The sequence below is a fragment of the Sorex fumeus genome, unplaced genomic scaffold (assembly GCF_029834395.1).
Source record: "Sorex fumeus unplaced genomic scaffold, SorFum_2.1 ptg000020l, whole genome shotgun sequence".
Classification (NCBI taxonomy): domain Eukaryota; kingdom Metazoa; phylum Chordata; class Mammalia; order Eulipotyphla; family Soricidae; genus Sorex; species Sorex fumeus.
Genome location: NW_026606077.1, coordinates 7,135,115 through 7,162,031, shown reverse-complemented (window position 1 = coordinate 7,162,031; position 26,917 = coordinate 7,135,115). Strand labels below are relative to the sequence as shown.

The 26,917-nt window shown below is 57.7% G+C and overlaps 1 protein-coding gene across 2 annotated transcripts in view; it reads right to left on the bottom strand.

The window, feature by feature from the left end:
• The window catches only part of LOC130022597 (cadherin-23), a 67,733-nt gene that overhangs the window by 10,653 nt on the left and 30,163 nt on the right, over positions 1–26,917 (bottom strand). Inside the window, exons 5-21 of one of the 2 annotated variants that reach the window (XM_056113363.1) lie at positions 21,098–21,319; positions 20,785–20,904; positions 20,370–20,550; positions 19,235–19,368; positions 17,833–18,042; positions 17,475–17,582; positions 15,891–15,993; positions 14,937–15,062; positions 14,119–14,322; positions 11,557–12,015; positions 8,384–8,500; positions 6,833–7,057; positions 6,315–6,484; positions 5,996–6,133; positions 4,451–4,570; positions 1,938–2,115; positions 1,476–1,687 (exon numbers count right to left, since the gene is read on the bottom strand). In XM_056113363.1, the coding sequence (XP_055969338.1) occupies positions 1,476–1,687; positions 1,938–2,115; positions 4,451–4,570; positions 5,996–6,133; positions 6,315–6,484; positions 6,833–7,057; positions 8,384–8,500; positions 11,557–12,015; positions 14,119–14,322; positions 14,937–15,062; positions 15,891–15,993; positions 17,475–17,582; positions 17,833–18,042; positions 19,235–19,368; positions 20,370–20,550; positions 20,785–20,904; positions 21,098–21,319 (3,027 nt within the window). The remainder of the gene's footprint in view (positions 1–1,475; positions 1,688–1,937; positions 2,116–4,450; positions 4,571–5,995; positions 6,134–6,314; positions 6,485–6,832; positions 7,058–8,383; positions 8,501–11,556; positions 12,016–14,118; positions 14,323–14,936; positions 15,063–15,890; positions 15,994–17,474; positions 17,583–17,832; positions 18,043–19,234; positions 19,369–20,369; positions 20,551–20,784; positions 20,905–21,097; positions 21,320–26,917) is intronic. The other variant, XM_056113364.1, reaches the window with a different exon arrangement.

Here is a 26,917-nt window from a genome sequence, read left to right as displayed (position 1 = left end):
TGCCTTGAATGCAGCTGATTGGGGTTCGACCCCCAGCCTCCCATAGGGTCCCCAAAATATGTCAGGAGTGATCCCAAAATGAAAAAAATAAAACACAATAAAATTTAAATCGTTCATTGTGTGATGCTTGTCTGGAAGACACATGAATCTTCCAAAATATGGAGTCCTAGAAGATAAAAACTAAGTAATAATAAGCAATAGAACTCCGTAAAATGGTGTAGAAAAAAAAACTCATATTATTATTATTAATCTATACCCTACCTGATTCCATAGAAAATATTCAAGGCAGATTACAGGAATGTATAAGTTTTGAGCGAACTTGTTTAAAAAAGTCAGACGGGCCAGAGAGAGCGAGCACAGGGGTTGAGGAACTTGCTTTGCAACCATGATGCCCCAAAGTAGAGAGAGTAAGAAGAAAGGTGCCTGCCACAGAGGCAGTGGGTGGGATGGGGCAGAGGTGGCGGGAGAGATACTGGGGACATTGGTGGTAGAAAATGCACACTGGTGAGGGATGGGTGTTTGATCTGAAACTCAATCATGAAAGCTTTGTAACCATATCTCCTGGTAACTCAATTTTTTAAAAAAGGAACTTGCTTTGACCCCAATGACCCTGGTTTGAATCTGGAACCCACATGTTCCCCTGAGCAACACCAGGGGTCACTCCCGAGCACAGAGCCAGGGACAGCGGAATACCGCCAATGACCCAACCAAAAGAAGAAAAAAAACACCAGTCTCACAGAGGAAAACGCTGGTTGTCGGGAGAAAGGACGGGAGCAGGGAGGCAGGATGTTGAGTCCCTACAGGTCATTCCTGAACTGGCCGCTCTGAACTCCACTGAGGGAAAAAGCAGGTTAAAACCCCAGGGCTCCCTACAATGGGCCTGGGGGCAGGCTCTCCCCCATGACCACAAGGATAGGCCCCTGACACCTGAGCTATGGAGACTCGCAAAGAACAGGGGGGAGGCACCACCTCTCGTACCCTGAACAAGGGCAGCAGGCAGAGGAGCACTTCCACGGCTTCCGTGGCAACCAGAGCCAGGACCGAAGCCAACCTGGAGGTTGCAGAACCACGGCCACTTCCCCTTTCTGGGTGTCCACGCTGGCTCAGCGGGAACAGCAGGCAGAGGGGGCGTGTGTGACGGGCGAGGGCAGCAGGAAACCGATCTCTGGCAGTGATCCAGGACCACTTCTAGCACAGCTTCCATTTTGCAGATGAACAGACCCGAGAAGTCACCTGCACATGGCCCTTTGGCCTGTGATAACTGAGTTCGCTCTGAAACCGAAGACCTGTCCAACCAGCCCATCCTACCAGCGGCTGACCAGGCCTCCTGGCGTGGCACCTCTGCATCCTCTCTGGCCTCAGTTTCCCTACCCTGGAGGCCCAACGTGGGCTGCATCACTCTCCCGGGCAACGGAGGCAGGCTGGGGAGGCGGAAGGGGAGATGTGGGTGTGCGGGGGCCCAGGGACGCCCGTACCTCCCTGATGTGCAGGATGGTGCCATTGGGCGGCCGCACGAAGACCGGACGGTTGTCATTGACATCGATGACCTCCACCAGGAGCATGCTGGTGCCCCAGAGCGGGGGCTGCCCGCCGTCCGTGGCCACCACGGTCAGGTTGAACCTCTCATAGGACTGCAGCGGGCGCTTCGTGGTGACCAGGCCAGAGTCCATGTCCACGTGGAAGGCCTCTGGCAGGTGGCACAGGAGAATGGGGTGGTTCTGGCTGAGACAGCCTCCTCCACCTCCTCCTCCTCCTCTCTCTCCTCCCTCGTCTCCTCTTTCCCTTCCTCCTCTTCTTCTCCTCTCTTCCCTCTCCTCCTCTCCTCATCCACCTTCCTCTCCCCTCTCCTCTCTCTCTCCCCCACCCCAGCTGCAGCCACCACAGCCTTCCGGCCATGCCCAGAGCCCAGGTGGGGTGTGGGGGAGGGGGGCTCTTACCCACTCCAGGGCCCTCCAGCGAGTAGGTCAGCTCCCCGTTAGAGCCCTCATCCTGGTCAGTGGCCAGCATGGTGATGACAGAGGTGCCCGCTGGCTCGTTCTCATACACACTCGTGCTAAACTGGGGCTTGGAGAACTGTGGCCGGCAGTCATTGACATCCAACACCTGGATCACCACCTGGGGAGGTCAAAGGTCAGGAGCATGTAGGGAGACAGGGCATCCGGCAGGATGGAGGAAGGATGGGTGTCCCTGGCACTGTTCTTGAGGGTACTGGAATTTCCAGCAATTTGGGTGGGTCCATTTTAGGCTACACATGGGCAGTGCTCAGAACTTACTCCTGGCCGTGCTCTCATGAGTTATTCCTGGTGGTGCTTGGGAGACCATCTGGGGTGCCAGGGATCAAACCAGGGTCAGCTGCGTGCAAGGCAAACATCCTACCCGCTGTACTATCAGTCCAGCCCCAGAAGCAAGCTAGTTTTAATAGAAACTTACTTAGAAAAATGAGAGGGGGGAGAGAGAGAATTTGTGCTCAAGCCAGAACACAGGCTTCTCCAGATCTGAAGAAGCACAGTGACATAGAGTCAAGCAAGAGAGGGAGAACATGGGCTCAAGAACTGGGAGCAACCGCCAAGGAGCAAAGCTCCAACAACTTACGGACCCTTGACCTTGGTATAATGTTGGTGAGAAAAAACTCACAGCACTTGGGTTGCTGTGGGTGTTCAGGTGACACGCCTCTCACCTCTGTGGGGATTTCTCCTCCCACACCCCACAGACGTGCACGTGACAGTGACCCATGTAGCTGCACCAGCCCAGGCAGAGTGAGTTCACGTGCAGATGTCTGCGTGAAAAGTACACATGTGTCTTTGTGTGTTGGTGTATGTGCGTTTGCATGTGTGCATGTGTTTATGCGTGCGGTCATGTTGGTGTGTGTGCATGCATGCGTGCATGTGTTTGTGCGGGGGTGTGTTTGTGTGTGACCTGTGCCCTGTGATGGAGGGGTTACTTCCCGCCGTGCCCCCTGATCTTCCAGTAGAGGGTCCCACCCCCTGAGAACTGGATGAAGTGGACTGGAAAATGAAGGAATGAATCCCAAAGGTTGTTTCTGGTGAGAAGCGTCTGGGTCAGTCTTTAGAAGTTGGTGAGATTCCTGTGACTGGAAATATGTCTGGACTCAGGGCCCATGGGCTGGTGGAAACCGGCTCTGTTCCATGGTTCCAGCAACTGTGGAGATGTGCTCACTAAGAGCCCACGGATGACATGAAGGGAGGGCAGAGTCGACAGTGCAGGGAAGTCACACTGGCAGGGGACACTGACCTGAGCAAATACTCAGTCAGGGCGGGGGGCAGTGGTTGGCACCCTGGCCTTGGCACATCCCTCGATAGCCCTGTGGACATGACTCTCATCCCAGACCTGGGGCCTGTGGTCCCTGCACGCCAGGGGCCCCTCCAGACCATGGTCTGGTCCAGCCTGGAACTCTGTTCTCCCCCAGACTCCCCAGCCCAGGGCAATCCCTAACCCTGAGGCCCTTCTCCGCTGACTGCTCCCACCCTGCTGACCGAATCCTCATCAGCCCCTTCACAGCAGTGCGTAAAGCAGCCCTCCAGCATGCAGAATCTTCCAGGCTCCCTACTCCAGCCAGGATGGATGTCACCCTGGTGGCCAGCCGTCTCCCCTGATCCCTGGGATTTGGACTCTGGGGCTTGGTGACGTTCTTTGGCCATTGCGCTGAGCTCAGCAAGTGGCCCTTTGTCTGTCTCCAGGACAGGCTCTGCCATGCCTGCCCCGGCCGTGGTGACAGGGACGAGGTCCCAGTTCCCTGAGAGGATGTGAGGATGTCTCTGCCCAAAGGCCGCTCAGTTCACCCTCAGAGTTCGAGCACTGAGGATTCAAACTGGAGAGGGAGAGAGCAGGTTGGAGAAGAAGGGGGAGAGGGAAAGCGAGGCTGGACTCGGGGTCCTGGCTGGAGCTCGGAGCTGTGCAGGCCGCGGGCACCACACAGGCGAGCTGGGATGCCTCGGCGTTCTCAGAGGCGAGAAGACAGTTGCTTTAGAATTGTGTGCTCGCCTGACGGTGTTTCTTCTCTTTGTTTTGGGGTCACACCCAGCGGTGCTTGGGCCTTACTCTTGGCTCTGCATTCGGAAATCACTCCTAGTGGGGTTCAGGGGTGCTGAGGACCAAACCCAGGCCGGCCACATGCAAGGCAAACGCACTGTTCTATTGCTCTGGCCCACGGGATGCTTCCTTTCCTTGGCCCCCGATGGAGTCAAATGAACCCAAGGTGACACTGGCCATGTGGCTTTGGGGGTTCACAGCTTTAGCTGCCTTAGGGGCGTCTGCTGCAGGATATTCTCCGAAAGACTCCCCATGTCCCTAAGCCACAGCCAGTTAGCAGCTGGCCAGCTCTGGTTTTCCCCTCCCATCACAGTGTCTCTGCGCGTCCGGCGGGGCTGTGTCCCCACAGTGCAGGAACCACTCCCCAGACTGCCCCTGACGCCCGCCCTGGCGGTCTCACCTGCACTGAATTCTCTCGGCGGTTGCTGGCTACGTCTCCGGGGTTGTCTCTGGCCAAAGCAGTCAGGATATAGTGGTCCTTCTTCTCCCGGTCCAGAGAGGCCAGCACATAGATGTCACCCTAGCAGGAAGGCCATCCACGTGGCAGCTATGTACCATGCCTCTACTTGGTGCTGGACACCGGTCTGGGCTTTAGAGGTGGCACACACATAGAGACCGTGACCCCCAGTGGGGTCCTTGCTGCCCTGTCACAGGCGGGGGCCCACACCCTGGCCTTGTACACAGCAGCGCCCGTGAGTTTCTGCTGATCCTGGTAAGGTCGGGAGCATGGCTGAGTGGGCGTGGTGCAGGGGTGTGGGCAGGAGAGGCAGGAGGAAGCCAAGCCCAGTACCAGCCCAGCCATTGACCGATCTCCAAGGCCACAACAGGGCTCTCTCCCTATGCCAACAGCAGCGGCTCTGAGCCAACCTGCAGGCGTCTGAAATCTGGCTCCCCTTCACCCCCAGGGTCTGATCTCCCATGCCCGACACTCCTGGGACATGGGGGATGTGCTGAGCACAGGGCCACATTTACACTATCTCTCTACCTGAGTCACAGTCACAGTCACAGTCCTCCCGTTGTTCATCGATTTGCTCGAGCGGGCCCAGTAACGTCTCCATTGGAGACTTTATTGTTACTGTGTCTGGCATATCGAGTACGTCACGGGGAGCTTGCCAGGCTCTGCCGTGCGGGCGAGATCCTCTCGGTAGCTTGCTGGGCTCTCCGAGAGGGGCGGAGGAATCGAACTCGGCTCGGCCATCTTGGCTGCGTGCAAGGCAAACGCCCGACCGCTGTGCTATCGCTCCAGCCCGCTCTGAGTAGAGCATAAATATGCTATAACAGAACATGGGGCCATGTGGATGGTACATCTGAGCACAGGCCACACAGATGCTCTACTGAGAACAGGGCCATACATACTCTACAGACCTGAGTACAGGGACAGGTATGCCTCAGTACCTGAATATAATACTGTGCATATACTATACCCGATACAGGACCACATACACCCTGATCCCTGAGTATATGCCACACGTACAGGCGTTACATATACTGCGATACCTGAGTACAGCGCCATGCACATGCTCTGCCCGAGGACGGGGCCTGAACAGCCCAACACCGGAGTCTAGGACCACACACCCAGCAGGACCTCCCTCCCGTTTGCCCCCACCCCAACACTGTGCTCATTTTCTCTCCTGCTCCTAGGCTTCTCCCCAGTCTCACAAAGCAACCCCATGGCCTCAGTTCAAGTTTTCTGGTGTGGTGGGAACGCAGCTCAGAAGCTTTCGTGCCACAAAGGGCTAGTCCCAAGAGTTGCGGCCACTTCCTTCCACGCCTACAGGAGCAGGCTGGCGGCGGTTTGCAGGATGTCTGAGACTCCGAATGATTTGCTGACTTCTCAAAAAGACCTCTGAGAACACAGGCACCCAGGAACCAGACGTGGGGGGACGATTACAAAACAGTGGGTGGCTGCTCAGCCTGTGAGCCTGGGTACCCGTGGTCTGCTTACCGTAGTGGGGTTGATGGCAAACTTGCCCTCTCCGTCCACGAGGCTGTACTCGATGAGGGCAAAGTTGCCCGAGTCGGCGTCCGTGGCAGTGACGGTCAGGATGATGGTGCCCACAGGGACATCCTCGAAGACAGATTCCTAGGGGACAGGGGACAGTAGCCGGGTCTGTTCTCTGTCTAGCCCTCCCTAGGAACAAGACTCTAGGCCAGAGACGGCAGAGCCCGGCTCGTCTGGGTTGGGAGCTCCTCAGGGTGACGAGGTTGGCAAGGTGTGGGAGCCGACGCCCCCAGAGCCTGGGCAGGGCGCAGATCCGGCCCACCTGGTAGGACAGCTGCTCGAAGATGGGATTGTTATCGTTGACATCCACGATCTCCAGGTACACGGGGATCTCTGCTGCCCGGGGCGGGGAGCCGTTGTCCGAGGCCCTCACAGTGAAGTTGAGCCAGTGGACCTCCTCGTAGTCCACCGTGTGGTTGGCGATGACCTTCCCTAGGACATAGAGGCACCCGCTGCCCGCTGGGCCACTTCTCACTGGATGCTGCCGATGCCCTGTTCTCACAGGAGGGTCGCAAAGCTGGTCACAAGCCCAGGAGGCAGCACGGGCCTCTGGGCCTTCTGCTCCCCGAGTGACTGGAAGAGCATAGTGGGGGTGTGGGTCACGGGGGCAACATCCCAAAGGCCTCCGAGGGGCATCAAAGTCAACCAAGAGCTTGGCACTCCATCCTGCCCTCTGGTTTGGGCCCCTGGGAGGGTCCAGCACACTCATATAGTGGACGTGGCTCAGGGGTTCCACCTGGAGGGGGAGACGCTATGGGTCCAGCATGGGGCCTCTCCTACCCGCTGAAGAGTCCTCCAGCTGGACGGAGCCTGGGGGCACCACGTCCAGCAGGCTGTAGGTGATCAGGCCATTGAGGCCCTTGTCGGGGTCCACGGCGGCCACAGCGATGAGTGTGGTGCCCGGGGTGGCCCCCTCCAGGATCCGCTCCGTGTAGTAGGTGATCCCGAAGGGTTTGAACTGGGGCGTGTTGTCATTCACGTCCAGGATGTTGACGGTCAGCTTGGCTGGAGGGTGGGGGTCAGGGCAGGAGGCATGAGGGAGTGCCAGGTGCCGGGCCTGCCTGCCCTGACCAGGCCTCAGCCCCGCTGGAGAAGCTGCCAAGAACTCCCAGCCTTCGGGGACTGACCGGGCTGCAGTACCCACCCTCGGGGTGGCAAGGCCCACTCCCCTGGCCCAGTCACCCATGGGCTCGCTCCCCTGGCCGGGCACCCGTGGGCTAGGTGATGGGTGAGCGGGTCCGAGTCAGCTCTATCATATAGGAAAGGGCCTGGGGCTCCACAAATGGACTGGTAACTGGGATCCCCCCACCCTTACTGTGCCTCAGTTTCCAATCTGGTCCATGGGATAGGACGAAGAGGATCTTTAAGATCCTTTCCTTGATTCTGTCCTCCATGATCTGTATCCCCCAGGAAACCAGGCCAGCATGGAACCCCTGAGCGTGAGGCCTGAAAAAAGATCTCATCTACCTCCCTCCGTCCCCTCCCTCTCATCTCCCCTCTCTTCCTTCCCCTCCTCTCCCTCTCACCCCCTCCCTCCCTCTCTCCTCTCCCTCTCTCCTGTTCCCCCTTTCTCTCTTTCTCTCTCTCTCTTTCCAGCTCCCTCTCTCATTCCCTTCCCTCTCTCTCCTCTCCCTCTCTCTTCCCTGGCCTCTAAGCCGTACAGATAAGCAGTGACATCTGTCACCTCTGCCTGTCCTGACCTCATGGCAGCTGCCACTCTAGGCCACTCTGTGCCCAGGTCCCTCCTTTCTTCCACACAAAGCCCACCCCCATCCTGCTCTTGCTCTTGGCAGTGGCAGCCCCTGTCCCGTCCTGCAGGGTGGCTGGTGTGGCCTTGCTCTTCCCTCTCTCTCTGCTTCTGCTGTGTTGACCCTGTGGCTTCTGCTCAGATCTGAGGCTCCTGCTGTATCCCCCAGCCCAGCCCTTGGGCCACTGTGATGGGGGCACCCAGCCCGGCATGAACTCTGCTTCCCCACCATCTCACGGCAGGTGCCTCACGCTCACTCAGAACTCTAGCTGCCAGCTCCCCTAGGCTGAGAACTTTTTTTCGTTTGTTTGGGGGCCATACCCAGTGGTACCCCGGGCTGACTCCTGGCTCTGTGCTCAGGGATCCATCCTGGGGTGACGGGGATCGAACCTGGTCAGCTGTGTGCAAACACCCTACTTGCTATGGCTCCATCTCCCTCCCCAGGGCTGAGCTCTAGGGACCAGGACACACACAGACCCACGTCACCAGGAAACTGGGACCCCCTTTCTGTGCCAGGCCTCTGCCTGCTCCCGACGGCCTCCCGGGCCCCGAGACCCTGTGGCGGGCAGTTGCGGGGAGCTCACCGTTGGGAACGCTGACCGAGCGCTCGGGGAGGTCGCTGGCATTGTCGATCACTGAGAGTGTGACCTCATAGGTGGCCACCAGCTCCCGGTTCAGTGGGGACTTCACCATCACAGACCCTGTAACCAGAGCAGCCAAGCTCAGTCCCAGGGGGATCCCCCAAACACGGGCCTCCTGGGGGTGCTCCCAGCCCACTCTCCCGCGAAGGCCAGTGACCTCCACAGAGCCGAGTCCCAGCCGCCGCCAGGCTCAGGGCACAACCCGGTCCTCACACACAGTTGACTGGCCGGGTTTCCCTGTCCCCCTCTGTGACAGGAAGGTGACCGAGTCCACGGGCTCAGATGGAGGTGGAGGAGGCCCTATGGGACGGCTTGTCACATACGAGTGTGCTGGTACTCCTAACCATGGAGCAAGCTGGGCACTGAGACACGACCATGGGTCCATGTTCGGGTTGGAGCACATGCTTTGCATGCGAGGGCCCTAGGTTTGATCCCTGGCACCTCGCAGTTCCCTTAGCACGACCAGGAGCAAGCCCTGAGCACTGAGCTGAGAGTAGCCCCCAAGCACGACTGTCTGTGGTCCCTAAACCTACCAAAAACTTTAAAAATTGATTTTATGTCACGTGTCATGTAATTTTTTTTTTTAATCACAGATTTTGTTTTCAAGCTTGTATTCAGAGAGATCAGGTGTAAAAGAAGGTCCAGATCACGAAAAAGGCACATTGGGGCTTCCTGGAGGTGGCGACTCGGGCATATTCTGTCTTGACTGAGTGGGCAGGAGGTGGGGGGTGGGGCAAGGAGAAGCCCCCGAGTCCCATGAGAGTCACTTCCAGCTGAGACCCACGGCCCCCAGGCATCAGGCTGGGCTCTGGCTGGAGAGCTGCGGGGGGGGGCTGGCCCGGCTCCTCTTCCTGCCAGGGGGCACTTCCTCCTGCCAGCTCCTCAGAGAGGGCGACTTCCTCTTTCCACAGCCCCGCCGGGGTCTCGGGAGCTCCCGTCCCCTCAGCAGACCCCCCCGCCCTGCTGGGCTCCTGTCCTCCTCACGCCCCCAGCCCTGGGGGGGTCACTTACCCTGGGCCGGGGCCTCCTCCTCCTCCTCCTCTTCCTACTCTCGCTCCCCTCACCCCAGGCCGGGGAGCGAGGCAGGGGAGAGGGCGGCTGCGTTCAGTCTGCAAAGGCTGGGCCAGGCCTGGGCCCCGCAGGATGGGAAGGTGGGGTGCAGTGGGGATGGAGGGGGGCAATGGGGTGAAGCCGAGAAGAGATGAGGTGGGAGTGACAGAAACAGAGCTCAAACCTGTGGGCCTGCCAGCCGTGAGGAAGAGAGAAGAGGGTTAACACCAGTTAGTCGGGGTGCGGCGGGAGGGGGCAGGGCGGGGCACGGGGATGTGGGGTCAGGGCTGAGCAGAGGAAGCTTTGGGGGGCAGAGTAAGGCCCCAGGGAGTGGAGGGAAGGAAGCCAGGGAGTGAGTGGGGGCCCGCAGGCCAGGTGGGTCAGGGCACCGGGAGGGGGAGCAGAGCCGAGGAAGGGGGGGGGCAGAGAAGGCACTGGAAAGAAAAATAGAGAGAAGAGAGTCAGTAGGAGGGAAAGGGGGAGAGAAACGAGAGAAGCAGCAGAGGCGCTGGTCAGTCACGCGGGCGGCTGGACAGGATAGCGGGCAGCTCTCCATGGTGCTGACCCGGCCAGTGGCCGTCTGGAAGCACACGGCAGCAGCCGCGATGGCTTCTGGGACTCTCGACCCCACACCCCAGACTCCACTGGCTCCACTCCTGGGCTCTCTGCGCACGCTCCAGCCAGGGAAGGGCGCTGGCCTTGTGTACGTGCCACCTGCCCTCCAGACCGTGAAGCATCTTCTTCGCCTGACGCTGCTCCTGAGAAACGTGTGTTACCTCGTCTACACGCATCCCACATCCATATGCATTGCAGGGGATCTGCACATCCGAGCCTGTTCTTGGCTCTGTTCAGTATTGATGTTCGAGTCCCACCTAGGCTGCCCTGTGTGAGTCTAGTCTGCTGCTTACAACAGCTCCTGGTACCCCACGGTATGCACTCGCCTTCACTCGGTCCCAGTTTCCCACGCACGTCTGCTCAGGGCACCTCCAATTCCTATCACCATAACACTCAGAGAGTGTCGCCACTGTCAGTCTAGGAATTCCCTGGGACTTGTACCCAGGAGCAGAATCGGGGAGAACATGGGTTCACTCTGCACTGGCTTCTGTCCTTTCAGTGAACTTGGCCTAGATCCCAAGATGCTTCTGGCAGAGGGGCCAGGTACTACCACATTGCCTCCAGCCCTCAGACTCCAGCACCCTGGTATCTATCATCACTGACTTCTCGCTGCTGTTTTCGGGTGCGTTTCTCTGAATAAGAATGATTTAAGCTGTTTTTCACAGTCACATTAGATCCCTTAATACTTCCCTGGGTCTTCCAAAAAGTACAGAGAAAGGTCCCAGGGCCTTTAGCCCACCCAAATTCCCAGAGGAGTGAAAACAATGAACTTTGTTGGGTACGTGTAAAAAGCAAAAATGTTCATATGAAGCTAGGTAAGTTGTGACAGACTGCAGTTCTTTGTTCTTTAGTCACATAAGAAAATAATTAATGGTGCTGGAGCGATAGCACAGGGCCATTTGCCTAGCACGCGGCTGACCTGGGTGTGATCCCCAGCATCCCATATGGTCCCCCGAGCACCGCCAGGAGTAATTCCTGAGTGCAGAGCCAGGAGTATCCTGTGCATCGCCGGGTGTGACCCAAAAAGCAAAAGAAAAATCATTAACAGCAGAGAGATAATTTAGGAGGATTTGAATAACCAGTATGCATATGAAAGACATAGGTGTTTAGTTATCTAGTTGTTAAAGAAATGCGTGTTAAAACAAGGAACGATTTTCCTAGAGAATTGCAAGTATAAAGACTCAGGAATAATTAACGCCGGCAAAAGTGTGGTGAGACGAACACTCAAGACATTCAAAGAGCACTGGTGGGGGAGGGAGAGAGATAGAGACACAGGGAGACAGAGAGAAGGAGCGGGAGAGAGAGAGGGAGGTGGAGGGAGAGTGGAAAGGGGAACAGAGGGAATGGGAGGAGCGGGGGAGAGAATTAGAAAGAGGGGGGACGTAGTAAAAAGCAGAGAGCCAAGAGCGGGCAGAGCACGGGGAGAGGCTGCCAGGGATACAGCTCTGTACCTGTGTTGACATTGACAGCAAAGGCGTCTTCCTGGTCGGGCACCAGGCGGTCCGTGTCATCCTTGGCCACGATGCCAATGATGTGGTACTCGAGCCTGGGGTTGAGGTCCCGGTCGATGGCAGTGACATTGGCAATGACAGTGCCGGGCTCGGCCGACTCCAGCACGCTCACAGTCTGGATGGGGTTAAGGAACTCGGGACGGGAGTCATTGATGTCGTCGATGAGGACGGTGACGATGGCCGTGCCCGAGAGAGGGACCGTGCCGCGGTCGGTGGCCACGATGGTCAGACGGTAGGAGTCCTGCTCCTCCCGGTCGATGGTGGCATTGCCTACGCGGATGAGCCCGGTGACTGGGTGGATGATGAAACGGTCCTGCGCGCCAGCCTCTATGCGGTAGACAAGCTCCCCATTGAGGCCGCTGTCCTCATCTGTGGCCGTGACCTGAAGGACGGAGAAGCCTGGGGGGAGGGGAATGGGATGGAGCTGACACAGCGACCCCTGCCTGGAAAACCCACCGAGGGAGCGGCAGGCACCAGTGCTGGGTCCCCTGGCCCTGTCTCGCCAAAGCCCTGCCATCAACAACCTACCTTCCTCGCAGAGCTGTGCACAAAAATGGGCATGAAATTCGCGTACAAATGGATCAACAGGGAAAATATCATGTTAAGTGAAATGAGTCAGAAAGAGAGGGACAGACATAGAAAGACTGCATTCATCGGGGGAATATAAAGTAACAGAATGGAAGTCCAACACCCAAGAATAGTTGAGTAAGTACCAGGAGGTCTGCTCCAGGGCTTGGAAACCGGCCTCACATGCTGGGGGAAAAGGCAGCTCAGATAGAGAAGGGTAAAGGTAAAGGTAAAGGTAAAGGCCCTCCCGTTGATCGTCGATTTGCTCGAGCGGGCCCAGTAACGTCTCCATTGGAGACTTTGTTGTTACTGTGTCTGGCATATCGAATACTCTCGGTAGCTTGCCGGGTTTGGAGGACTCGCTCGGGTTGGGAGATGTGAGCTGAATGTAGACTATAGATCAGACACAATGGCCATTCAATGCCTCTAGCGCAAACTACAACACCCAAAGGAAAGAGAGAACACAGAGGCGGGGTGGGGGGGAGATAGGATGGGGGTTGTGGGAGGGATACTGGGATCATTGGTGGTGGAGAATGAACACTGGCAGAGGGAGGGGTACTCGATCATTGTATGACTAAAACACAAGCACTAAAGTTTGTAAGTCTGTAACTGTACCCCACAGTGATTCACTAATAAAAATTATTTTAAAAAATGGGCACCTGGTTTAAATTTTTGAACATTTATGATTGAACACCTCTAACAGGGATGGAGCAATAGCACAGCAGGTAGGGCATTTGCTTGCACTCAGCCAACCCGGGGTTCGATTTCTCCGTCCCTCTTGGAGAGCCTGGCAAGTTACCGAGTGTATCCCGCCCGCACGGCAGAGCCTGGCAAGTGCCCCGTGGCGTATTCGATATGCCAAACACAGTAACAGCAAGTCTCACAATGGAGACGTTACTGATGTCCACTCGAGCAAGTCGATGGACGATGGGAGGACAGTGCTACAGTGCTACCTCTGATAACTGGACGTCCCATCGTAACTCTACATGTCTAAGTCCTTTGCTCCTTTCCTGATTATACAAATATGCAAATCATGTGACCATGAACACCTGTGAAAAATGCCTCCTTTTCAGTTCTTTCATGGGTGGGAGGAGGACTGAATTACACCTTGGTGGTACTCAGGATTTACTCCTGGCTCTGTGCTGCTCAGGGTTTACTCCTGGTGGGCAGAGGGGACCCGATGGGGTGCCGGGGACCCAGCCCAGGTCAGCTGCCTGCAGCTCTGTACTCTGCAGATCCTTCCGCACCGTGGCCCCTCACTACTCTCCAGCCCCTTCTCCGTTTGTTTCTGCCTTTCATTTATGTAAAGAAGATGAACTTAGGGCTGAAGCGATGACCCAACCCCACAGCACAAGCCCAACCCCCACACCAGGTGGAGCTGAGAGTAACCTCCGCATCACCAGGTGGGCCTCCAAACTGACACAGTAACACCAATGATGACCTCAGTTGGTATGCGGTGAACTCCGATATTCTCCAGTTGTTTTTATTTATTTATCTTTCCCCATCCCCTCCCTCTGCTGCAGTGACCAGTGGGTGGGTGGTATTTGCGGGGGAGGTAGGGGGTCACATGCCCAGCTGCTGTGCCTCCCCGTCGCCTGTGAGAGTCGCTACAACAGGCTAGTGTCACTGCACAGTGGGCAGAGCACTTGGCTCACACGCGGTTGAGTCGGGTTCGATTCCCGCATGGTCCCCAAGCCCCACCAGGGGTGGTCCTGAGTCAGAGCCAGGAGTGAGCCCAGAGCACTGCCAGGTTAGCCCCAAACATCAGCACCAGAGCCTCTCCACTCACAAGCCTGACGGTGCCCTACCCTCCTCCCTCTGCAGACCCGACGCTGAGCACTGGAGAAGGAGGGGAAGGGGGCCCCTGGCTCTCGGCCTCTCTGTGCTGGCTGGCTGATCTGCCCCGCCCCCGCCCGAGGCGTTGTCCCAGCTCACCCGGCGGGCAGTTCTCCAGCAGGTGGACGGTGAGGGCGGCGGGGCTGAAGGTGGGCTGGTTGTCATTGTCGTCGAGGATGGTGACGAGCAGGTCCGCGGTGCCGTTGAGGAGACCCACATCTTCGGCCAGCAGCAGCAGCCCGAGCACGGGGGGCGAGAAGGCCTCCCGGTCAATGACCACGCCCGGCCTCACGGTCACCACAGCTGGCAGAGGGCACAGGGATGAGAGAGGCAGGCATGAAGGGTCACCAGGTTCCCCGAAAAACCCAACGGCCAACGGCACCCAGGGGACCCCCACACGCTCCAGAGTCCAGCCTGGGGCCGACGGCCGGTGGAAAAGGGGACAGGCTTTGAGGGGGTCGAGTGTCCCCTCCTGGCTCTCCGGTCACCCCATGAGCCTCCTATGTGGCACAGGTAGGGGACACGGTCCCCAGGAGCATCTCTGACGAGAACGGGCTTTGGTTTCTGTTTTGTTGTTTGCTGTTTGGGGGCCACCCCGGACAGTCCTCAGGGCTCACTCCTGGCTCTGGCCTCCTGGCAGTCTCGGGGAACCTATGGGTGCCCACTGTGCTATCTCCCCGGCCTCAGAACCAGCTCTGGTAGCACTGGGCTGACCCGGGCCTACGCGTGGGGAGATGGAGTGGAGCTTGGGGGCCTCTGCAGGGGTGCAGAGTGGGTGGACCCCCCAGGCCTCTGCTGGGAGGCCTCATCCAGCGGCACGAGGGGGCTGTGAAGAATGGGGTGTCCCTGAGCCCTGGAGGCAGCACCAAGGGGGAGGCCCCGAGGTGGGCTTGTCTGGCGGCGCCCGGCCTCCTCACCTGTGCTATTGTCGATGTCAAAGAGGCCACTGTGGGTGCCCAGTAGCTGGTAGGTCACCACGGCATAGATGTCCAGGTCTGCGTCCAGGGCCAGGATGGGCCCGTTGAGCACCGTGAGGGGGGTTCCTGGCCAGAGGAGATGGGTCACTGCGGGGCCGAGACAGCCCCCCCACCGCCCCCTCCCCGGCCCCGGCCCCGGTGAGCCATGGCTGACGATGGATGAGAGGGAGGGGTGGGGGGGCCCGGCCGGCTGCGGCAGCCTTGGCAGACTGACGCGATGCCCGGGAGTGGCCTCAGAGCCCTGCTGGGGAGAGAACACAAGACGGTGAGCGAGGCCTGCCCGGATGCCTGCCCAGCAGCCTGGGGTGGCATGTCCACGGGAGGGCCCGGTCACTTCCTGCTGTGCCCTCACAGGGTGTGGGGGTCTATCCAAAGAGGGGCCTGCCTGCTTCCTGACAGCCTCCCAGCAGCCCTGGACTCTGAGGGGGACACGCATGCTGGCGTGTGCTGTGGGGGTGCCCATTCAGTGGGCAGCTGTGCACCCCACTGGGCCCTCCACGGCCCTGAGGCAGACACGTGAATGAATCGAGGTCACGAGAGGACGCCCAGCCAGAGCCCGAGGGTCTGCAGGCCAGGGGCTGGAAAGGTGAGGGACAACCCTGCACCAGATGGTGTCGAAGCCTCTGTGCAAGAAAGGGGGTCATTGCCGTGTGTGGGGTCCTCAGACAGAGACCCCTGTGCTTGGGGTGTGGGCAGCAGGCAGGGTTCCTGCCTGGCCGGCCCTCTCTGAACTGTCCCTCTGAGGGGTGGCATGGTGCCTCTGGTGAGTGCGGGCCAACAACCACAGCCATCCCATGGCGGTCGTGAGTCCCAGCAGAGTGCCCTGGCCCTGCCCGGCTCCCCCACACCTGCATGGTGGCACTGCCCCCCAAGCCTGGCCCCCGCTGTCCCTACCTGCAGGCGAGTTCTCCATCACCTCGGCCTGGTACGTGTTCTCGGTGAACAGGGGATGGTTGTCATTCTCGTCCGCCAGAAGGATGAGCAGCATGTCGAAGTCCTGGGGGCAGGGGACAGGGGGTTGGGGGGCCTCCTGCATGAAGCCCACTGCCACTCTGCCATCGCCAACTGTCCAGGGGGACTCAGCTGGTTCTCAGGGCGCACGGCACGAGGGTGACCCTGAGTCATGGTCTGTCTTGAGCAAGGAGCAGTTTAGACAAGAAGCCTCGTCCTGGTTTTCGGGGGCCCCATCAGAGTTCATGCAAACTCTCCAACCATATTCATTGTCTGTCTGTCTGTCTCTCTCCTCTGTTTCGCATCACACCCAGCGATGCTCAGGGATGCTCAGGGGTTACTCCTGGCTCTGTGCTCAGGAATTACTCCTGGCGGTGCTTGGAGGGACCATATGGGATGCCGGGGATTGAACCCAGGTCAAACGCCCTCCCTGCTACTGTCGCTCTGACCCCACCACAGCCCTCTGAGGACCCAGCCTGCAGACATGAGAAACCATGGCTCAGAGAGGGGTGTCGAGAACTGCACAGCAGGGGCACAGCAAGGCAGCAGGGGGCAGGGAGGGTCTGTGCCACCTTCATTGCTACGCTTCCCAGGGGGACCCTGCCCCACTAGGGCACAGGCAGGGGAGAGGAAATCAGAGCGAGGAGAAAAAGCACAGGGCTGGAACGATCGTACAGCGGCAAGGGCGCTTGCCTTGCACGTGGCTGACCCGGGTTTAATTCCCAGCTTCCCACATGGTCCCCTGAGCCCACCAGGAGTGATTTCTAAGTGCAGAGCCAGGAGTCAGCCCTGAGCACCGCCAGGTGTGGCCCCCAAAACAAAAACAAAAAGAGAAAAAGCAGGAGGAAAAAGGAGGAGGGAGAGAGGAGGAGCAGCCTAGGATGAGAGGGGCCAGTGGCTTAGAGGCAGTTCCAGCGCCCGGGTTGTTTGGGCTGCGCAGACGGGGAAACTGAGGCCTGGAAAGGGCGATTCAGCGTCAGAGCTGAGACGGGCTCAGTCCAAGGACTCTTGGTGTGGTCCTGCCTGGGATGGGAGAGAGGCTGGCTCTTCCTCCCCCCCCCCCCCGCCCCCCTGCAGGGAACAACTTCCTCCTTCCAGGCTTTGCTCTGGGTGCCAGTGCCAGGACTAACAGAGGGGCCCCTTGCAAGGTCACTCACTCCAGCCCCCGAGCTGCCTCTCCGGGCCCCCCTCACTTCCTCCTGAGCAAAGGCTTCTGGGAAGGGGCCTGTTCAGAACCCCTGGGTTGAGCGCAGCGGGCACACTATGCACCGGCCTTGGGCCCAGGACGCCCGGGGGCTCTTTCCCTGTCTCTGCATATCACATGTGTATGGTGACCTGACCAGCACCCCCCCCACCCCCCTGCCCTGCCACCTGCGGGCACATCCTGCCTTGAGGCCTGACTGACGGCATCTGAGACAACAGACTTGCCACAACCCACCGGGGGAAGCCAGGACTTGACCCTGCACTCGCCACTGGAAGGCTCGCCCGGCCCTGCCCCATCTGCCCACCCGCTGCCTCCAGCCTCACCCGCCTGGCAATGCGAGGGTTCTCGGGATTGTCCTTCACGGAGATGGTCAGCTTGTACTCGGGGATGCGCTCGCGGTCCAGCGGCCGGTTCACGGTGACCACTCCTGTCTGAGGTGTGGAGGGCTGGTGAGCCAAGAGCCCCCTGTGGCCCTGGGCCCCCAGACGCTCCACACGTGGCTCAGTGCAACAGGAGTGGCCGAATCCCCGTGGAGTCTAAACAGATGTGTTCAAGACACAGGCCAACTAGGGGGCGAGAGGGACCCCCAGGGAGAGTCAGACCTTGCCTCCTTAAAGCGGGCACTGCCGGGCACTGCGTAGCAGAGCTCTGCCCGCATGTGCGTCCTGAGCAGGCCCGTACCGTGGCGTTGATGGCGAAGGCCCTCTCCCGGTTGCCCGCGGTGATGTTGAAGGTGAGGAGGGCGTTGCAGCCGCTGTCCGCGTCACTGGCCAGGATCTGAGTGACAAAGCTGGCCACCGGGCTGTTCTCGCTGAGGGTGACATTCATGGGCAGGTTCAGCAGCACCGGGTCATTGTCGTTGATGTCCAGCACTCGGATGCCCACCAGCATCTGCAGTCAGGGACGAGGGGGTGGGTGGGGGAGGGGGGTGGTGGGGAGGGCAGCGGAGAAGGACGTGGCGATGGGGGTGGGAGAGGATGCAAAGGTGACGAAGGAGAGAGGGAGTCACGGGGGGGGGGGGGACACAGGGCCCTGGGCTCCATCCCTGACACCCCCGAGCACTGCTGGGTCCCAGGGCCAGTCTGGGTAGTGCCAGGAGCGGCCCTGGGGCCTCCGAGATGTTCCTGGGAAACTGCCCGCAAGAGGGCTGGGCTCCTGCCCAGCACCGCCGGGCGCGGCCTGCAGACCCCCTGCACCCCGGGGCCCGCACAGTGAACTCCAGGCACACCTCGTCAAGCGCAGGGGTGAAAGCGGGGCTGCGGGAAGCACAAAATGTAGAGGTGGAGCAGGGAGGGCATGCAGGGAAGAGCAAGGGCGCAGAGGCCGCGCTGAAGGCAATCGCCCAGGTGCTGTGTGTGCGTGTGTGTGTCTGTGCGTGTTTGTATTTATGTGTGTATACGTATGTGCTTTGTGTGCATGTGTACATGTTTGTAAGTGTTGCGTGTTTGTGTGTGTTTTTTGTATGTGTGTGCATGTCTGTATGCATGTATTTGTGTGTGCATGTTTGTGTGTGCGTGCTTGTATGTCTGTGTATATGTGTATATGTGTGTGCGTGTTTGTGTGTGCATGTGTGCGTATTTGTATGCGTGTGTGCATGTCTGTGTGCATGTATTTGTATGTGCACATGTGTGTGCGTGTTTGTATGTGCATGTTTGTATTTATGTGTGTATATGTGTGTGCACGTGTGTACACATTTGTGTGTGTGCGTGTCTTTTTGTATGTTTGTGTGTGCATGTTTTGTATATATGTGTGTGCATGTCTGTATGCACATATTTGTGTGTGTGCATGTTTGTATGTGTCTCTATGTGTGCGCGTGTTTGTGTGTGTTCATATTTGTATGTGTGTGTTCATGTGTGTATGTGTGTGCGCATGTTTGTATGTGTGTGTGTGTGTGTCTGTGTAGAGGGCCGGCCAGGCCCCATGTCCAGCCTCTCTGAGAATCCCAAAGGCACCTGCAGTCTGTCCGGGGCCCCTGTGAGGGCCTGGCCACCTCACGGCAGCCTGTGGTCTCGCTGTACTGAAGCCCCACTGTGATCACGGGGTCCCGGGAGACCCCGGGGGGCAATGGGCCGGTCAGACTTACCGTGGAGCTGAGCGGGGGCACCCCCCTGTCCCGGGCACAGATGGTCAGGTTGTAGAAGGCGATGGCCTCCCGGTCCAGCTCCACGTCCTTCCGGACCCGCAGCACCCCCTCCACGGGGGAGATGAGGAACTCTCCTGGGGCCCCAAGAGAGCAGAGTTAGCAGGAAGTCCTGCAGCCGCTGTCCCCAAGGTGGGGCGGCTGGGAGTGACCCGAGCCCTGCACGGACGGAAACATTCCCCCGAGCGGTTCCGGGTGTGGGAGACCCATAACCCTCGACCCTGAATCAGGATGTTTCACAAAGATCTCAGTTTCTGGATTTTTTTTTCTTGAATTAAATTAATTTCTTTTGGGGATTTGGACCACAACGGACAGAAGGCTACTTCTGGCTCCTTCAGTGCTGGAGCGAGGACTGCTCGGGGCTCGTTCAGTGGGTGTTGGGGACTGAGCCGGGGCCAGCTGCACACAAGGCAAACACCGTCACCCCGTGCTAGTCTTCAGGCTTTTCTTTTAAAAAATGCCCTGAAGGAGTTGAGAGATAGTACAGTGGAGGGTCAGACTTCTGCCTTGCACGGCTGAGTCATCGTGACCCCCAGCACTGGGCATGGTGCCCCAAGCATGGTCATGAATGACCCCTGAGCAGAGAGCCAGGAGTCAGCCCTGAGCACCGTAGGGCGTGGCCCAGGACGCAGATCAAACGCCTTTCGACAGGTTGCGCTGGCCAAAACTGCCACAGGCCCCACTGCCCGCCCCCACCCCCACCCCGTGTCTGGCGAGGACGCTCTTTCGGCTGTGAGCTTCTGGGAAGGCCCCGGCAGGACCTGACTCTGGGGCCCCAACTCTACAGCAAGGAGTGAAACCAACACCAGAAGCCTCCCTGGCCAGGGTGGACCCGGCCATTCAGTCGAGCTGGTCACCAAGAGGCTGGCAGAGGCTCCCGGATGGGGTGAGGACGCCCTCCCCTCTGCCCTGCCTCGATGCCTGCCTCAGGGGTATTCACTTCTGGATTCTCTGGGGTGCTGGGACCTGCCCCAGCTACTGCCTGCACCCAGACTTCAGAGTCCCCAAGTCCTGGTGGGGCAGGAGCAGAATGAAGTGTTCCCACAGCTCAGGGTGGGGAGTCCCCGCCCCCACTCACCCAGGGGGTCTCCATCCACGATGCTGTACTCCACCTGCCCGTTGGGCCCCGAGTCACGGTCGTGGGCACGGAATGTCCACACGCGGGGCCCCGGCTGGCCCTCGGTGACGTCGAATGGCCCCTCGTAGCCGCGGGGGAAGGTGGGCACGTTGTCGTTGATGTCGTTCACGTTTACGAGAACCTGGGGAGGGGGACGGGCTCTGCTGGGGCTGTGTCCCCAGGCCCCGCAGCCTGGGTCACTGGCTCCTGCTGGCCGATCCTCCGCCCACTCTCCGCAGGAGAGGGCAGGCTGAGAAGAACCCCAGACCACAGGGACTGAACGTGCCCCCTTCTCAGAGGGGAGATGCAGGGGGCAGCTCAGGGCACTGCCTCTCATCCCTTCCCCACCCCCTGGGGGGCACGTGCCCCCACCTACCGTGGTGGTGGAGGTGAGGCGGCGTGATGGGATGGGACACTGGTCCGTGGCCGTCACGAGCAGGGTGTAGCGGCCATGACTGATCTCGTAGTCCAGCTCCTTGGCGGCGCTGATGACGCCCTGGGCCGGGACAGGAGATGAGGGGGAGTGAAAGGGGTGAGGGCTGGTGGGACAAGCCTGGTCACCCTGACCATCCAGGCCAGGTTCCAGCCCACCCAGCGTGACCACCACCCCACTGACCACCCCCAGTTCCTTCCCGACCCAGTCTTTGTCCTGCCCCCACCCCCGAGGCTTCGGAGACTCCCCCGCTGACCGTGCGTCTGTTGATGTGGAAGGTGTTGATGATGTTGCCACCAACGATGGCGTAGGTCACCGTGCCATTGGGGCCCTCGTCCAGGTCCAGTGCTTGGACGGTGACGAGACTGGTGTTGACCGTGTCCGGGCCCTCATCCAGCATGACCTCGTAGTGGGGCTGCTGGAACACGGGCGCGTTGTCGTTCTCGTCCACGATGGTCACGTACACGTGGGTGGTGGCCTGTGGGGAGAGAATCGAGGTGTCCTGGGCCAGCTGGCTCCAGTGGGGACAGCCGTGTTCCGCCACCGAAGTCCTTGGCCGGGGCAAGGAAGAAGGAAGGGAGGTACGGACGCCGCGGCAGGTAGGGGAGGGAAAACACAGAAGCTCCAGTCGCAGATTCAGGCCAGCTGACTGCGGAGGGAGCGCTGGGAAATGCTCGTATCACACCCCATGTCCATGCCATGCAGACACGGCTCACCAGCCATGGCGGGGCCAGGGCACATGGACCTCAGGACCCGCCAGCACAGGGACTCAGAGATCAGAAACAGAAGATGAGATGAACCCCAGCCGGAGAGGGAGAGGGAGAGGGAGAGGGAGAGGGAGGGAGAGAGAGAGAGAGAGAGAGAGAGAGAGAGAGAGAGAGAGAGAGGAAGGAGAGGGAGAGAGAGGGAGGGAGGGAGGTGAGGAAGACAGAGGGAAGGAGAGAGAGAGAGGGAGAGAGAGGGAGTAAGAAAGAGAGGACGAGAGAGAAGCTGGGAGAGAAAGAGATGGAGAGAGAGGGAGAGAGAATGTGGAGGAAGAGGGGGGAAGGACAGAGGAAGAGAGCAGGGAGGGGAGGGAGAGAAAGAGAGACAGAGACAGAGAGAGACAGAGACAGAGACAGAGAGAGAAGGGGGATATAGCATACTCAGCCCTCCCCCCTCATCTCCTGTCCCGGCCCAGGGCTTAACCAGTTTCCATGTATGTGGGGGAAATACCTATTTCCACAGTGTCTCCCATCCCCCCTGTCGTTGTCAGGGCTGGGGGGTCACACCAGCTGTGGTTCTCTAATGATGGAGCACTTTTAGCGGAGGTGCTGAGTGCCAGTGGCAGTGCACCAAGGTCATGCTCAGCATGTGGGCAGTGCTGGGGTCAGATGTCGCCCACTCCTGGTAGTGGGTTATCCCCGGGCCACTAAATTTTTATCTCTTAAAAATGACTTTTCAGGGGCTGGAGAGAGAGAGCACAGTGGGGAGGGCACTTGCCCTGCATGAGGTCAACCTGGGTTCTATCTCCGGCATCCCATGTGGTCCCCTGAGCCTGCCAGGAGTGATTCCTCGGCACAGAACCAGGAGGAATTCCTGAGCATCGCCAGTGTGCAATGCCGAAAAATAAAAAATAAATATAAGTAAAATAACTTTTCTTGCTGGAGCAACAGTACAGAGAATAGGGAACTTGCCCGAGGCACATGGGTGACCCAGGTTCGATCCCCAGCATCTCATATGGTCCCCCAAGCACCGCCAGGAATGAACCCTGAGTGCAGAGCCAGGAGTAAGCCCTGAGTATTGCAGCATGTGTTTCTCCCCCACCCCCAAAGAACCCCCCAAATATCCAAACTTTTCTTTCACTTTTTTTTGGTTGTGTTTTTTTTGGGGGGAGGTCACACCCAGCGATGCACAGGGGTTACTCCTGGTTCATGCACTCAGAATTACTCCTGGCAGTGCTTGGGGGACCATATGGGATGCTGGGAATCAAACCCGGGTCAGCCGCATGCAAGGCAAATGCCCTATCCTCTGCGCTATCGCTCCAGCCCCTCTTTCATTTTTTATTTTTTTGTTTTTTTGGGTCACACCTGGCGATGCACAGGGGTTCTCCTAGCTCTGCACTCAGGAGTTACTCCTGGCGGTGCTCAGGGGATCCTATGGGATGCTGGGTATCGAACCCAGCATCTCAGGCTTTCAGGCCTTCGAGCCATTTCCTCCTACTATCCCTGCCCCCCGAAGGCTTTGAGTCTGGAGCAGGAGGGTTACGTGAGGGTTAGGCGAGGATCAGGTGGGGAGTTGGGGGCTAGGTGGCTGATGGAACCATTCGAAAGTAGGTAGCGTCTTCAGCCCTAATATGAAGCTGTGTGACCTTGGGCAAGTTGCCTCTCCTCTCTGGTTCCTTTCTGTTTATTAATAAAGGACTTGATATCTCAGGTCCCTTCCAGTGCAGACATTCTGGGGTTCTGTTCTATTGTCATCCAACATGGGGATTGACCCCCACTACTAGGAAAACACTCCTTTGGGTTTCAAAATCTTGAAGAATCTTTGTTAAAATATAAAGCACCTTTTAAAATATAAATCATTTGGGGGAATAAAAATGCATCATTTGAATATTCCTAGGGTGTTTCTCTCAGGTATGTGAGTGGTGTGTTCTGTGCCTGAAGTGTCTGTTTCAAGAATGGAAAACTATATGGACATTCCTCAAAAAACTAGAAATTGGGCTGCCGTTTGACCCAGCAATACCACTTCTGGAAATGCACCCTGGGGCCCCAGAAACACCCAGCAGAAACACCATCTGTACTTCTATGTTCATTGCGGCACTATTCACAATAGTCAGAATCTGGAAACAGCCCGAGTGCCCGCGAACAGACAGCGAATAAAGAAACCACGGTACACGCACGCAGTGGAATACTAACACAGCTGTTAGGAAAGACGAAGTCATGAAATTCGCTTATAAGTGGATGGACATGGAGAGTATCATGCGGAGTGAAATGAATCAGGAGAGGGACAGAGGCAGAATGACTGCACTCATTTGGGGGAAATGAAAAAATACTTTGAAACTAATACCCAAGGACAGGGAAAACAGGAGCCAGGAGGACTGGTCGATGGACTTGCCACAAGTGAGTGTGGAGCAGAGGACAGGCAGGATAGAGGAGGGACCAGGATGATAATGACAGCTGGAAATGATCACTCTGGACAGGAACTGAGTGCTGAAGGTACAGAGATGTATGAGAGAGAGAGAGAGAGAGAGAGAGAGAGAGAGAGAGAGAGAGAGAGAACAAAAGTGTCTGACATAAAGATATGGGAATGGGTGGGAGGGAAACTAGGGATATTCTTGGTGGGAAATGTACACTGACCGTTGAAGGGATGGACGTTGGAACATTGTATAACTGAAAACCAATCATGAACAACTTGGTAACTGAAACTCACTGTGATTAAAAGAAAAGAAAGGGCAAACAGAATGATGGTGAAATAAATGAGGAAGAGCTAATTTGCGTTTGCTATATGATTTTAGCCTATGTAAATAAGGAAAAAATAACCCTTTACTACAAAAAAGATCTATGTAATATATTAAATCTGCATTGTCATTACTTGACAGCGAAAAATTTAAATACATGAAACAACAGACATTCTGTAAACTTAAACAAAATGATTCTATTGCAGATTTAGCTGATGACAAACTTCTCCGTAGCCCATAGAGTTGGGCAGCTGCAATCAGATCAAAATTAAAACATCAGCATTAAAAAAAAATGAAATCCCTTGGAAATTGCTCCTGTTATCTTGAAATGCTCACATGTATTTTATAATCTTCACACACATATGCACATGCACACAGGTGTACACGTAAGCACACATGCACACACACGCACATACATGCATGTACACACATGCACATGTGCCCATATATATGCATGCATGCACATACACATGCATGCACAAACACACATGCATACCCGTGCACCCACACGCATACACACACAACACACAGCTGGAGACAGTTCAGCAGGAAGACACGGGCTCTTTAAACAGACTCAGTTTGGTCATTAGTACCACATGCTCTCCTGAGCACAGAGTCAGGAGTAGCCCTGAACACCACAAGGTGTGGTTCCCAGGTAGTGGTGGGACCCCGAATGTCTGAGTATCCATGGGAATTCAAGGGAGGCCAGTGAGTTCATCTGGAGCAAAAGCAACTTCTACCCTCATGAGGGGACAGTAGGGTCCCTGAGACCCCTTCTGTCACCAGGCACAGTGACACCTTGCAGGAAGGGCTGGATTCCAGACTGTGAAGGGGGCAGGGCTGAGCCCGTCTGCATCCACACTCCTCGAGACGGGCCATTAGTGAGACGCTAACAGGGCTGCATCTTTCCCGAGCCAGGTCTGTGCCATGGGTGAGGGGAGTTGACATCTTTGCCCTGGAGTGGGGAGGAAGTTGGAGCCCCCAGAGTTTCTGCTGTTTCAGGGAAATGGTGCTGAGGCTCTGGGCCATGCCCACACCTTGGGCAATGCCTCTGGGAGCCTGATGCCAACCAGAGCCACCCAGAGGGCAGGACAGGGTGCGGCTCAGACGCTGCAGCCCTTTACAGGAGGGCAGGCGGAGTGATGGGGTCTGAGCCAGAAAGACAGTGGCCCCAGGGATCACTGCCTAATGACCCCCACTCAGCCCTGTCAGGGCAGGGCAGGACAAGAAGTGGTGCGGGACTACCTAATTTCAACTGGCTTTGCCCCCTCCAGGGGAAGGAACTCGATGTGCCCAGAGCAAGCGGGGTCACAGGGCTGGGCATGACCAAGGAACCTGGCATAGCCCAGAAGTCTGTGATGCTCCATGGGGGCCCTGGCTCCACAGGGCTGGCTCACCTGGTAAGAATGACATGACACTTCGGGTCGCCTTTCCTGCCCCGGGTGAGTGCCCAGCATCCCGCCAGCAAGGGCACAGATCCGGCCGTCCTTCCATCATCCACCCCAGTTCCTGACCCAGCTGGATCCTGCTTCCTCTGTCCCTTCCCTGGGGGTAGCCTGTGAGCACAGGATCCCCAGTGAGCCAGCAAGGCCCGTGGAAGCATCGGCCAGGCTGGGGGAGTTGGGTCAAGCAGTGCCAACCTTCTCCCCCTGACCACCTGCCAGGGCCAGCTGCCATGGGCTCCTTCCTAGAGTTGAGCCATCCTCAGTCTATGTCTGGGACTCAGTCATGTCAGGGAGAAGTTCTGGTCCTCAAAGGGGGCATGGTTGGACCAGGATGGCCATTACCAGGACGTGCCAGGCCATGGGATGGCAACCCCAGGCCTGGCGAAGAGCTGAAGGCAGTGTGGGTAGGAAGGGCTGGAGGGGGCCCCCACCGGGGCAGATTGGGGCACCGGGTGGAATGAGGGGCTCCAGTTGAGCCGTGAGCACTGAGAAGCTGGTGGAGAGGAGAGACAATGACAGGTTGCCACGGTGCTGGGGTTGTGTGGCACACGTGGCTCTACATATGTGCTCGTGTGTATATGTATATGTCTGTACATGTATGTGTGCTCTAGATACCCAGGAAACCAGGAGTGAGGTTAGGTGCAGAAATAGAAGGAAAGCCAGGGTTCAGAGAGAGGAGTTGCACGGAGTTCTATTGGATGCACACACGATGTCACTCATGTGCACAGACGTGTCTGAGGAGGTGCCTGTTGGGCGTGTGTGCGCATGTGTGCACACACTCAAAGTTGGTGCTCGTTCTGAAATCTAGAGTCAAGGCTGCTCCAACTGGCCTAGCTCTTACGAAAGTTGGGACTCCTTTCATTCATTTGTCCATGCATGCATGCATCAATTCATCCATGCATCCATGCATCCATCCTCCATCCATGCATGCATCCATCTTTCCATCTATCTTCCATCCATCCATATATCCATCCATCCGTGCATGCATCCATTTGTCCATGCATCTGTCCATCCATCTATCCAGTCATGCTTCCATCCACCCATCCTCCAGCCATCCTCCATCCATCCATCCATCCATCCATCCATCTGTCTGTCCATCCACCCATCATCCATCCATCCACCTGTCCATCCATCCATCAATCCATCCATCCATCCATCCATCCACCCATCCATCCATCCTCCATCCACCCAT